This window comes from Scyliorhinus canicula, unplaced genomic scaffold, assembly GCF_902713615.1.
Source record: "Scyliorhinus canicula unplaced genomic scaffold, sScyCan1.1, whole genome shotgun sequence".
Classification (NCBI taxonomy): Eukaryota; Metazoa; Chordata; class Chondrichthyes; order Carcharhiniformes; family Scyliorhinidae; genus Scyliorhinus; species Scyliorhinus canicula.
This window is the reverse complement of record NW_024056028.1, coordinates 143,886-158,072: the sequence shown is the minus strand read 5'-3', so window position 1 is coordinate 158,072 and position 14,187 is coordinate 143,886. Positions and strand designations below refer to the sequence as shown.

The following is a 14,187-nucleotide window of genomic DNA, read 5'->3' as shown; positions in this document are numbered from 1 at the left end:
AGGTCTTCCACTCGGACTTGGACTCGAAGTCCAGAGGGGTAGCAATCATGATCAACAAGCGCGTGCAATTTGAGGCAGAGGGCATATCCGCAGACAGGGGGGGCAGATACCTGATGGTACGGGGCAGACTGGAGGGGAGAAGAGTGGTGCTGGTGAATATATATGCCCCGAACTGGGATGACGTGGACTTCATTAAAAGAGTGCTGGGGAAGATCCCGGACTTGGATTCTCGCAGGCTAATAATGGGAGGGGACTTTAACACGGTCCTTGAGCCGACTTTGGATCGGTCGTGTCCCACAACGGGTAGACTCTCAGCAATGCAAGGGAGCTGAAAGGGTTTATGGAGCAAATGGGGGCAGTGGACCCCTGGAGAGAGGGACAGCCAACAGGAAGGGGCTACTCGTTTTACTCGCACGTCCATAAAGTATATTCCAGGATAGATTTCTTTGTACTAAGCAGGGACTGTATGGGGGAGGTAAAGAACACGGAATACTCAGCAATTACCATTTCAGACCATGCCCCGCATTGGGTGGACCTGTAGTTCGGGGGAGCGAGCTATCAACGCCCGCAATGGAGGCTAGATGTGGGACAGCTGTCGGAGGAGGGGGTCTGCGAGAGGCTTCGGAAATGCATTAAAAATTACCTGCAGGTGAATGACACGGGGGAGGTCTCAGCGGCGACCTTGTGGGAGGCGCTAAAGGCAGTAGTGCGGGGGGAGCTGATTTCAATTGGGGCTCACAGAGCCAAGGCAGACCAGGCAGAGATGGATAGATTGGTCAGGGAAATGGGTCGGATAGATGAAGAGCACGCGGAGTCCCCTGGGGAGGTTTTACTCAGGGAGAGGCAGAGACTACAGGTGGAACTGGGGGCACTATCCACGAGCAGGGCCGTGGAACAGCTTAGGAAGGCGAGAGGAGTGGTGTACGAGCATGGGGAAAAGGCTAGCAGACTGTTAGCGCAGCAACGCAGGAGGAGGGAGGCGGCCAGGGAAATAGGTAGAGTGAGGGACGAGGGGGGGCGCAAAGTGGAGGACCCGGCAGAATTGAATAGGGTATTAAGGGACTTCTATCGTAAGCTGTACACTTCGGAGCCGCCGGAAGAACCGGAGGGGATGAAAAGGTTTCTGGATGGTTTAACATTCCCAACAGTTGGTGGGGGGCGAGTGGAAGAGCTGGGGGCCCCGATTAGAGTAGAGGAGGTATTGGGGGGCCTTAAGGCTATGCAGTCGGGGAAGTCCCCGGGGCCGGATGGATACCCAGTAGAGTTTTATAGGAAGTTCTCTGAGCTGGTGGGCCCGGTCTTGGCGAAGGTTTTTAATGAGGCAAGAGACAGAGGGACCCTGCCGCCGACAATGTCACAAGCCACCATATCTCTGATATTGAAGCGGGGTAAAGACCCGGAGGCGTGCGGGTCCTACAGGCCAATCTCCCTGATTAATGTAGACGCCAAGCTCCTGGCAAAGGTACTGGCGGGTAGAATGGAGGACTGTGTACCGGAGGTGATTGGGGAGGATCAAACGGGGTTCGTGAAAGGTAGGCAGCTGGCGGCCAATTTGAGGAGATTACTCAATGTGATAATGATGCCCCCGGCGGGTAGAGAGGTCGAGGTAGTGGTGGCAATGGACGCCGAGAAGGCCTTTGACCGGGTGGAGTGGGACTATCTATGGGAGGTGCTCGGACGGTTTGGGTTCGGGGAGGGATTGGTGGATTGGATCAAATTATTATATCAGGCCCCGAGGGCCAGCGTCAGGACTAACAGAGAAGTGTCGGAGTACTTTAGGTTGTACCGAGGGACCAGACAGGGCTGCCCGCTCTCCCCGCTGCTGTTTGCGCTGGCCATAGAGCCGCTGGCGATTGCGCTGAGAGCCGCAGAGGGTTGGAAGGGGATGGTGAGGGGCGGGGTTGAACACAGGGTTTCTCTTTATGCAGACGACCTGCTCCTGTACGTGTCGGACCCAGTGGCCGGGATGGGAACTATACTGGGAATGCTGAGGGAGTTGGATGGTGGGTACGGGGTCTATTTGGGAGCGGGTGGAGGCGGCTTCATGCAGGGGCTCCAGTTTGGAAGCCCTGGTCACGGCTCCTCTACCGCTGCCGCCGGCCAAGTACACCACCAGCCCGGTACTGGTGGCGACCCTGCGGATATGGGGCCAGTGGAGGAGGCATGTGGGGGAGATGGGGGCGTCTGTCTGGGCGCCAATCTGCGACAACCATCGGTTTGCCCCCGGCAGTATGGATGGGGGGTTCCGAGTATGGCGGCGAGCAGGGGCAGGAAGGGTGGGTGATATGTTCCTGGAAGGGAGCTTCGCGAGATTGAGGAGCTTGGAGGAGAAATTTGGGTTGGTAAGGGGAAATGATTTTAGATACCTACAGTTGCGGGACTTTGTTCGTAGACAGGTCCCATCTTTCCCGCGCCTCCCGCCAATGGGGATCCTAGACAGAATAGTCTCTGGGAATAGTCTCTGGTAGAGTCTCGGGTATTTATAAGGTGCTCATGAGGGAGGAAGGGTCCCAGACAGAGGAACTGAAACTTAAATGGGAGGAGGAGATAGGCGGGGAAATGGAGGATGGGCTGTGGGCAGAGGCCCTGAGTAGGGTAAACTCGACCACGACATGTGCTAGGCTCGGGCTGATCCAATTTAAGGTCGTTCACCGGGCCCATATGACGGTGGCTCGGATGAGCAAATTTTTCGGGATAGAGGACCAGCGAACCATGTTCACATGTTTTGGGCATGCCCTGAGCTGAGGGGGTACTGGGAGGGATTTGCGGGGGTCATGTCCCAGGTGCTAAAAACAAGGGTGGTGATGAGTCCAGGGGTGGCAATTTTTGGGGTTTCGGAAGACCCGGGCGTCCAGGGGGAGAAAGAGGCTGATGTGTTGGCCTTTGCTTCCCTGATAGCCCGGCGACGAATATTATTGGCGTGGAGGGACTCAAAGCCCCCGAAGACTGAGTGGTGGCTTGCGGGCATGTCGAGTTTCCTGGGGATGGAAAAAATTAAGTTCGCCTTGAGGGGATCTGTGCAGGGGTTCACCCGGAGGTGGCAACCATTTATTGACTTCTTTGCGGGAGAGTGAGCGTCAGCAGGGGGGTGGGGGGGAGGGGGGGGGTAGAGTAGAGTAGGAGGGAAAATATAGCGGGTAGTACCGGTGGGAGGGGAGCGGGCTTGTGCAATATGTTACGATGGAAGTATTGAAAGTACGTGGATGTTTGCACATTTTTGCCTTTTTTGCTTTCTTTCTGATGATGTCTGTAACTGTTTATAAATCCAAAAACTACCTCAATAAAATTGTTTATTTAAAAAAAAGACTGAACCCATTCCCTTCCTGTCCCGGCTACAAACTCCACTCCCTTGCCACCAATTCCATTGCTGTCAAATGTCTGAGGCTAAAGCAGACTGTTCACAACCATGGTAAAATATTTCACCCCGAGATGAGGTCTTGAACAGATCCACATCATCACCAAGATTGCCGATTTCCACCTCAGGAACATAGCTCAACTCCACCTTAGTCTCTATTCATCTGCTGCAGGAACCATCATCCATTCTTCTGTTACTTCTCAACCAAATTATTCCAATGCACTGGCAGCCGGACTCCAACATTAAACAACCCCCTCCATCCCATCCCAAACTCTGCTACCCATGTGCTTACTCACACCAGCCGCTGTGCCCACTGATCCACTGAAATGCTTCCTTTTAAAAGGCACAAAAAGTTTAAATTTCTCATTATTCTTTTCCTCCATGGTAGTGATCATCCCTGATCTCTGTAATCTCCTCCACACACACCCCTTTGAGATCTCTGCACTTATTTAATTCCAGCCACTTGAGAATTCCTGATTTGAATCTCTCTACCATTACTGCGTTGCCAAGGCCTCAATTTTTGGAATTTCCTCCTTAAAACTCCGACTCTCAAACTCACTTTCCTCAGTTAAGATTCTCCTTAAAATCTAATATCTCCTCATGTGACTCTGTGTCAATTGTTATTTTGTAATGTTTCTCTGAACTTTTCTCTGAAAAGTTATATTCTGTTCAAGTCATAATATAAATTCGAATTATTGTCACTGTTCTGGACACATATTCTGCCCTATAAATAGGAATTTGTAACTCAGAGTGAAGCAGTTTGCTGGACACTCTGTCATGAAGAAACGTTTCAAAAATGCTGCCCCCAACAATGATGGGGACTGCGCATGCGCTCTGCTGCTTATGTCCCAATAAAGATGGTGGGTGCGCATGCGCACCATTGCCAGTACCAAATAAAGATGGCGGCCGCATAGTCTCGTCTGTAACAAAGCTGCGGCCTCCGCTCAGATCCCCAGGCACCGGTAGGTTATTTTCCGGATTTTCGGTGCAAATAACAAGTTCACGAAGCGTGTCTAACGACCCGCCTAATCGAGCTCTCCCTCCGTTCCGCCATTCCCACCTTCACGGAGAACGAACGTTTTTCTGCGTCGCCATGAATCATATTAGCCATGATGTGGAGATGCCGGCGTTGGACTGGGGTGAGCACAGTAAGAAGTCTTACAACACCAGGTTAAAGTCCAACAGGTTTGTTTCAAACACGAGCTTTCGGAGCACGGCTCCTTCTTCAGGTGAATGGAAAGGCTTGTTCCAGAAATGTTTATATAGACACAGTCAGAGATGCCCCGGAATGCGAGCACCTGCAGGCAATCAAATCATCAAAGATGCAGAGAGAGAGGTAACTCCAGGTTAAAGAGGTGTGAATTGTCCCAAGCCAGTTCAGTCGGTAGGCCTCTGCAAGTCCAGGCTTGTTGGTGGGGGCCGAATGTAATGCGACATGAATCCCAGATCCCGGTTGAGTCCGCATTCATGCGTGCGGAACTTAGCTATAAGTTTTTGCTCAGCAATTTTGCGTTGTCGCGTCTCCTGAAGGCCTCCTTGTAGAATGCTGACCCGGAGATCAGAGGCTGAATGTCCTTGACTGCTGAAGTGTTCCCCAACTGGAAGGGAACAGTCCTGCCTGTTGATAGTCGCACGATGCCCGTTTATTCGTTGTCGCAGTGTCTGCATGGTCTCGCCAATGTACCACGCTTCGGGACATCCTTTCCTGCAGCGTATGAGGTAGACTACATTGGTCGAGTCGCACGAGTACGCGCCGCGTACCTGGTGGGTGGTGTTTCCACGTGTAATGGTGGTGTCCATGTCGATGATCTGGCATGTCTTGCAGAGATTACCCTGGCAGGGTTTTGTGGTGTTGTGGTTGCTGTTCTGAAGGCTGGGTAATTTGCTGCAAACAATGGTTTGTTTGAGGTTGCGCGGTTGTTTGAAGGCCAGTAGTGGGGGTGTGGGGATGACCTTGGCAAGATGTCCATCCTCGCTGATGATGTGTTGGAGGCTGCGAAGAAGATGTCGTAGTTTCTCCGCCCCAGGAAAGTACTGGACGACGAAGGGTACTCTGTCAGTGGTGTCCCGTGTTTGTCTTCTGAGGAGGTCGGTGCGGTTTTTTGCTGTGGCGCGGTGGAACTGTCGATCAATGAGTCGAGCGCCATATCCCGTTCGTACGAGGGCATCTTTCAGCATCTGTAGGTGTCTGTTGCGCTCCTCCTTGTCTGAGCAGAAACAGACACCTACAGATGCTGAAAGATGCCCTCGTACGAACGGGATATGGCGCTCGACTCATTGATCGACAGTTCCACCGCGCCACAGCAAAAAACCGCACCGACCTCCTCAGAAGACAAACACGGGACACCACTGACAGAGTACCCTTCGTCGTCCAGTACTTTCCTGGGGCGGAGAAACTACGACATCTTCTTCGCAGCCTCCAACACATCATCAGCGAGGATGGACATCTTGCCAAGGTCATCCCCACACCCCCACTACTGGCCTTCAAACAACCGCGCAACCTCAAACAAACCATTGTTTGCAGCAAATTACCCAGCCTTCAGAACAGCAACCACAACACCACAAAACCCTGCCAGGGTAATCTCTGCAAGACATGCCAGATCATCGACATGGACACCACCATTACACGTGGAAACACCACCCACCAGGTACGCGGCGCGTACTCGTGCGACTCGACCAATGTAGTCTACCTCATACGCTGCAGGAAAGGATGTCCCGAAGCGTGGTACATTGGCGAGACCATGCAGACACTGCGACAACGAATAAACGGGCATCGTGCGACTATCAACAGGCAGGACTGTTCCCTTCCAGTTGGGGAACACTTCAGCAGTCAAGGACATTCAGCCTCTGATCTCCGGGTCAGCATTCTACAAGGAGGCCTTCAGGAGACGCGACAACGCAAAATTGCTGAGCAAAAACTTATAGCTAAGTTCCGCACGCATGAATGCGGACTCAACCGGGATCTGGGATTCATGTCGCATTACATTCGGCCCCCACCAACAAGCCTGGACTTGCAGAGGCCTACCGACTGAACTGGCTTGGGACAATTCACACCTCTTTAACCTGGAGTTACCTCTCTCTCTGCATCTTTGATGATTTGATTGCCTGCAGGTGCTCGCATTCCGGGGCATCTCTGACTGTGTCTATATAAACATTTCTGGAACAAGCCTTTCCATTCACCTGAAGAAGGAGCCGTGCTCCGAAAGCTCGTGTTTGAAACAAACCTGTTGGACTTTAACCTGGTGTTGTAAGACTTCTTACTATGAATCATATTGGGCATGCTTAATTCACCCTGTCCCGCCTTTTCGTTCACGCTGCGCTGATTGGCTGGAGGACCAGTCACTTCCGACCAGTTCCAGCCTATTCGTCGGTGCTGCCGTCAATCACATCGCGCATTGTGAGGTGTCAGATGAGGTCAGGTTCGGGGGGCGGGGTTTACAAACCTCAGAGCCGAATGTGAAACACCACTCTCGCTGTCCGTCACTTCCGGCTTCTCTCCACAAACAACCTCAGAGAGACCAGGGCGGGGGCGGGAAGAGAGAGAGAGACTGACCCAGTGACAATGTCACTGCATTAGTCACCCAGAGAGAAAGGAAAATGTTCTGGGGACATCGGCTCCAATCCATTAAATTAATAAAATCTGGAATTTAAAGTTAGTCTCAGTGATTCTGACTGAGGGTCACTGAGAAAATCTCCAATGTCACTGGATTAGGTCAAAAAAGGCAGAAAGTAGGAAATTAGCTAGTTTAACGCCTGTTGTTGGGAAACTGTTGGAATCCATTATTGAGGAAGTAGTAACTGGACATTTGGAAAGTCAAACTGCAATCCATCAGAATCAGTGTGGTTTTAGAACATAGACATAGAACAGTACAGCACAGAACAGGCCCTTCGGCCCTCAATGTTGTGCCGAGCCATGATCACCCTACTCAAACCCACATATCCACCCTATACCCATAACCCAACAAGCCCCCCCTTAACCTTACTTTTATTAGGACACTACGGGCAATTTAGCATGGCCAATCCACCTAACCCGCACATCTTTGGACTGTGGGAGGAAACCGGAGCACCCGGAGGAAACCCACGCACACAGGGGGAGGACGTGCAGATTCCACACAGACAGTGACCCAGCCGGGAATCGAACCTGGGACCCTGGAGCTGTGAAGCATTTATGCTAACCACCATGCTACCCTGCTGCCCCTTGTGAAGAGTAAATCATGTTTGACTCATTTCATGCAGTTCTTGGACGATGGAACACGCCAAGTGGATAATGGGGTTTGTAGATGTATTTGGACTCCCAGAATACATTTGATAAGGTGTCACACATAGTTTACATAGAATTTACAGTGCAGAAGGAGGCCATTCGGCCCATCGAGTCTGCACCGGCTCTTGGAAAGAGCACCCTACCCCTACCCAAGGTCAACACCTCCACCCGATCCCCATAACACAAAAGGTAATAACGTAAAATCCCACAGGGTTAAGAGATAATATATTGGCTTGGCTAGAGGATTGGCTAACCAACAGACAGCAGAGAGTGGGGATTAGATTTATTGACACATGTACTGAAGAAAAATGTTTTTACCCAGAGGGTGGTCTGGAATGCACTGCCTTCGGAGGGTGATAGAGACGGGTTCCCTCACATTCTCTAAAAATGTACCTGGATGAAGACTGGCACGTCATAACATTGAAGGCTATGAGCCAAGTGCTGGCAAATAGGATTAGGTAGGTGGGTCAGGTTTATCAGGTGTCGGTGCAAATTCGCTGGACCGAAGGGCCTCTTCTGCACTGAAAAAAATGAAAGAAAAATGAAATGAAATGAAAATCGCTTATTGTCACAAGTAGGCATCAAATGATGTTACTGTGAAAAGTCCCTAGTCGCCACTTTCCGGCGTCTGTTTGGGGAGGCTGGTACAAGAATTGAACCGTGCTGCTGGCCTGCCTTGGTCTGCTTTCAAAGCCAGCGATTTAGCCCAGTGTGCTAAACCAGCCCCTTGGAGTTGCTGATGATACAAAGTTCGGTGGCATCATAGACAGCATAGATGATTGCATTAAATTGCAAGAAGATATTGACAGACAAGGTGAATGGGCAAGATTGTGGCATTATTACCAAGTGTGAGGTTATCTGTTTTGAACCAAAAAAGGATCGAACTGAGCACTTTCTGAATGGAAAGAGGTTCAGTACAGTGGGTGTCCAAAGAGACTTGGGGTTCATAGAATCTACAGCACGGAGACCGGCCCAAACTGGTCCATGCCAACCAAAAAGCTCATCTAAGCCAATCCCATTGGCCTGTATTTGGCCCAGATCCCTCTGAACCTTTCCTATCCATGTATCTGTCCAAATGCCTTTTCAGTGTTGGCAATGTCCCTGCCTCAATTTCCTCCGCCAGCTCATTCCGTACTATCCTCTGTGTAAAAGTGTTGATCCATAGGTTCCCATTAATTCTTCCCCCTCTGAACATAAACCTGTGCCCTCTAGTTCCCGACTCCCTAATCCTGAGAAAAAGACTGAGTGCATTCACCCTATCCATGCCTCCCATGATCTTATACACCTCTATAAGATCTCCCCTAAGTCCCCTACGCTCCAAAGAAAAAGGTCCTGGCCTGTCCAATCTCTCCCTATAACTCAGTCCCTTGAGTCCTGGCAACGTCCTTGTAAATCTCTTCTGCGCTCTCTCCGGTTTAATAACATATTTCATATAGCAAGGTGACCAAAACTGAACACCATACTCACAGACAGTGACCCAGCTGGGAATCGAACCTGGGACCCTGTAGCTGTGAAGCAACTGTGCTAGCCACTATGCTACCGTGCTGCCCTATCTACCTGTGACTCCACCTTTAGAGAACCGTGCACCTGAACTCCAAGATCCCTCTGTTCCATGATACACCCTAAGGCCCTACCATTCACTGTGAAAGCCCGACCTTGGATTTGACTTTCTGAAATGCAACACCTCACACTTATCTGTATTGAACACCATTTGCCATTTGCCACCTGGCCCACTTCCCCAGCTGATCAAGATCCTGCTGCAATTTTTGATAACCTTCCTCACTGCCGACAATATCGCCTATTTTAGTGTCACCTGCAAACTTACTGATGATCATGCCTTATAAATTCTCATCCAAATCGTTGATTATAGATACTAACAGCAATCTCCAAGTTACTGATCTCCGAGTTACTCCCGACTTAGTTAATTACTCCAGTTTCTCAAATTTAGAACAGATTTGAAACCAGCCAATCAGCTTTACTCTGAGGTACGTTATTTATATTCACTGTTCCGAAACTCCTTCTCTCTGGATTTGCGCCAACTCCTCTCCCTGCTGTCTAGGCCGTGAATTCCTGAGGTACGTTATTTATATTTACTATTCCGAAGCTCCTCCTGCCTGGGTTCACACCAACTCCCTGTGTTGGTGAGATTCATATCTGGGTGTCTGGAAAATCGTTAGGACAGTAACTGTCCTGAAAGATAATCAGTCACTTTGCTTCCCAATTGGCCGAGGAAGGCAGTGTGTCACAAGGATGGATGTGTTGACCGATTAATGGCTGGAGGATGGGGGCAGGTTATGTGATCAAACCTCCAGGAATACATTTAATCAAAGTTGGCGAGGAGAGAATGTTGTGAATTTCTACCCTAAAATGAGGTTTCTGTAAATTTACAGGATACTGGAAGTGGAGGTTTAACAGACGGGAAACGCAAACCAAACGTCACATTGCGATCTGACAGAGTCACTCGATTCATTAGAAACTGAATTTCAGCAGCATCTGGGTGTGGAAGGTAAAAGGTTTGTCTGTTCTGTCTGCGAGGGAAGATTTCAGGTCTCAGTGTGACTGGAAAAGCCCCGAGATTCACAAACCCTGGTTAGACCAAACCTGGAGAACTGTGTTCAGTTCTGGGCAACAAACCTGAGGAAGGATAGAATGGCCTCGGAGGGAGTGTAGCACAGATTTACCTGAGTGATATCTGAACCCTCCGGGGTTAAATTACTAGATTACACAAACGAGTCAGAGACATGATGACACACAGAAGGGCATTCGGCCCATTGAATCCATGCTAGCTCTCTGGAGCAATCCAGTCGGTCCCATTCTCCTGCTCCCTGTATCCTCGCAGGTTTATTTCCCTCAGATGTCTATCCAATTTCCTTTTGAAATCAAACCATTCATTGTATCTATTTTCAAACTCCCTCCTAGGCAGCAAGTTTCAGGTCATTGCCGCTTGCTGTGTAGAAACATATCTCCTATCACCTCATATCTCCTGTATCTTTTACATACAAACGAGGAACAGGCCACTTGGCCCCTCGAGGCTGCTCAGCATTCAATAAGATTGCGGCTGATCTCATTCTAACCTCAACTCCACATTCCTGCCTACACCTGATAACCTTTCACCCCCTTCCTCATCAAGAATCTATCCAGCTCTGCCTTAAAAATATTCAAGGGCTCTGCCTTTTAAGGACGTGATTTCAAAAGTCTTACAACCCTCAAGAGAATAAAAAAATCCTCATCTCCATCTGAAATGGGCGACCCCTTATTTTGCAACAGTGATGCCCTCGTTCCAGGTTCTCCCACAAGAGGAAACATCCTCTCCACATCCACCCTGTCAAGACCCCTCAGGATCTTGTATCGTTCAATCCAGGTTTTACCCAAAAATTTTAATCTGTGTTTCGACTGTTTGTACGATCAGTGAATGGAAACAGAGGGCGCGATTCTCCGCTCCCATGATGGGTAGGAGAATAACGGGAGGTGAGCTCCCGCACATCCCGCTATTCTCCCACCCCCCAAAAATGGCGTGCCGCAAAACCCGCGGAGAATCGCGGTCCGCCGTTTTTCCGCCGAGTTTCTTTGTCCACCCGATGAAATCTGGCATAATCTTGTGGACCTGAATCAAATCTCCCCTCAACCTCCTTTGCTGGATCCATTCTCCGACCCCGATGGGCCGAGCGGCCGGCCATTTCACGACCGTTTCACGACGGCGGCAAACACACCTGGTCGCTGCCGTCGTGAAACGGGAGTGAGAAGCCCGTTTGGGGATTCTGGGTCGCCTACAGGGGCAAGAGCACCACGACTGTGCTCAGGAGGGGACAGGCCCGCGATCGGTGCCCACCGATCGTCGGGCCGGCGTCCAAATCGGACGCACTATTTATCTCCGCCGCCCCGCAAGATCAAGCCGCCACGTCTTGCGGGGCGGCTGAGGGGAATGACGGCCACCGCGCATGCGCGGGTTCGTGCCGTCACCGTCATGACGTCATGCGCGGATTGGCGCTATCCAACCTGCGCATGCGCAGCTGACGTCATTAGGCGCGTCAGCCGCGACATTTTCAACGCGCCAGGCCTTCGGCCGAGTTACCCAACACGGCCCGTCTATCCCCCCGGGAGGGCAGAATAGGGGGCTGGGAGAGGCTATTGACGCGATTGTGAGCCTCTCCAGGTTTCACGACGGCATGGGCCTTTGGGAGAATTCCGCCCAGAGTTTCTTTGTCCACCCGATGAAATCTGGCATAATCTTGTGGACCTGAATCAAATCTCCCCTCAACCTCCTTTGCTGGATCCATTCTGGTAAATCTCCTCTGCACCTTCTCCAAGAACCTTCACATCCTTCCTGAAGAGTGGTGACCAGAGCTTTATAAAGATTCATAGAATAAAATTAGAACCATAGAATTCCTACAGTGCAAAAGGAGGCCTTTCAGCCCATCGAGTCTGCACTGATTCTCTGAAAGGGTACCCTGCCTAGGCCCACACTCCTACCCTGTCTCTGTAACCCCATAGCCCCCCCAACATGCACATCCCTGGACACTAATGGGCAATTTATCAAGGCCAATCTACCTAACTTTCCCTTCTTTGGACTGTTGGAGGAAACCTGAGCTCCGGGGACACACAGACATGGGGAGAAACTGCAAACTCCACACAGACAGTCACCAAGGCCAGAATTGAACCCGGGTCCCGGCACTGTGAGGCAGCAGTGCTAATCACCGTGCCACCAGAAGCATAGTTTTGGTATCAATATTGCTGTTTAAGAAGCTCAAGATCGAGTTTGCTTTGCCATCTCTATTCTCTATAATCTATCTTGTAGATATACAAAATCTCTCTTCACCTCTTTCTCTCTCCTCCCAAAGGGGCCAGTTGGGTTTTTCTGACAATCCAGCAGTTTTCATGGTCACTTTTTCCCAGAGCCGGCCCCACAAGTGACCAGATTCATTCAGCTCAATTTCACAACCTGCCTTTGTGTTTTTGTGGGTTCTCTCTCACTCACCATTTTCTGTTTTAAATCAGTTTTACAGGGTGTTCGCAGAGCAGGCTTCAGTCTGGAAACTCAAATCAAGCGTCACATCAGGATCTGACAGAGTCCTCAATTTATCATATCCTGAACATCATCGTACTTTGAACATGGAAGGAAAAAGCATCGTTCACAGTGGGGAGAAACTATACACGTGTTGTGTGTGTGGACGAGGATTCGCTCGATCATCAGCCCTCACAAGCCACAAATGTAGTCACACAGAGGAGAAACCGTGGAAATGTGGAGACTGTGGGAAAGGATTCACTTCCCCATCTAAGCTGGAAACTCATCGACGTAGTCACACTGGGGAGAGGCCATTCACCTGCTCCAAGTGTGGGAAGGGATTCACTCAGTCATCGGCCCTGCGGAAACACCAACGAGTTCACACTGGGGAGAGACCATTCACCTGCTCAGAGTGTGGGAAGGGATTCACTGAGTCATCCGAACTGCTGAGACACCAGCGAGTTCACTCCAAAGAGAGACCATTCATCTGCTCCGAGTGTGGGAAGGGATTCACTCAATCATCCGCTCTGTCCACACACCAGCGATTTCACTCCAGGGAGAGACCATTCACCTGCTCAGTGTGTGGGAAGGGATTTACTATTTCAGCCCACTTGCTGAGTCACCAGCGAGTGCACACAGATGAGAGACCGTTTCAATGTCCAGACTGCGGGAAGTGCTATAAAGGTTCTGGGGATCTGATGTGCCATCAACGTGTTCACACTGACGAGAGACCGTTTAGGTGCTTTCACTGCGGGACGGGGTTCAGACAATCATCTGATCTCACTGTACATCAGCGAATTCACACAGGGGAGAGGCCATTTGCTTGCTCCAAATGTGGGAAGAGATTCACTCAGTCATCCGCCCTGTACAAGCACCAGAGAATTCACACTGGGGAGAGACCGTTCACCTGCTCCACGTGTGGGAAGGGATTCACTCAGTTATTCAACCTGCAGAAGCACCAGCGAGTTCACACTGGGGAGAGACCGTTCACCTGCTCTATGTGTGGGAAGGGTTTCACTCAGTCATCCAACCTGCTGAAGCACCAGCGTGTTCACACTGGGGAGAGGCCATTTGCCTGCTCTAAGTGTGGGAAGGGATTCACTCAGTCTTCTGACCTGCTGAGTCATCAGCGAATTCACACTGATGAGAGTACGTTTCAATGTCCAGATTGCGGGATGTGCTATAAACGTTCTGGGGAACTGATGCGTCATCAACGAGTTCACACTGACGAGAGACCATTTGTCTGATCCGAGTGTGGGAAGGGATTCACCACTTCATCCCACCTACTGAGACGCCGACGAGGCCACAAATAACCACAGTGATTGAATTTTGCTGTTACTCACATTCAGGATTGAACCATGTTCATTTGGATCTCTTTCTGCTGATAACAAACTCCAGCCCATTTACGGGCCAATATTCTGGCTAAAAGTCAAATAAATTAGATTTGTGTTAAATGCGCAGTGTGTTGAAGCTTTTTAATATCTCTGACACAAGTCAGTCCCTTGTCAGGCTCTCCCCTGTCTCTTCCATCCTCACCTCCAAAAAGAAGTGTGAGGAGCTTGTGGAGCT

The 14,187-nt window shown here is 50.4% G+C and overlaps 1 protein-coding gene across 1 annotated transcript; it reads left to right on the top strand.

Moving 5' to 3' along the window:
• Positions 1-12,782: 12,782 nt before the first annotated feature.
• On the top strand, positions 12,783-13,973 carry LOC119961689 (zinc finger protein 239-like; the record flags this gene model as incomplete). Its single annotated transcript, XM_038788972.1, has 2 exons — positions 12,783-13,667; positions 13,968-13,973. Coding segments are annotated over 2 exons (891 nt in total), but the record flags the coding sequence as incomplete, so codon positions are not given.
• Positions 13,974-14,187: the final 214 nt, after the last annotated feature.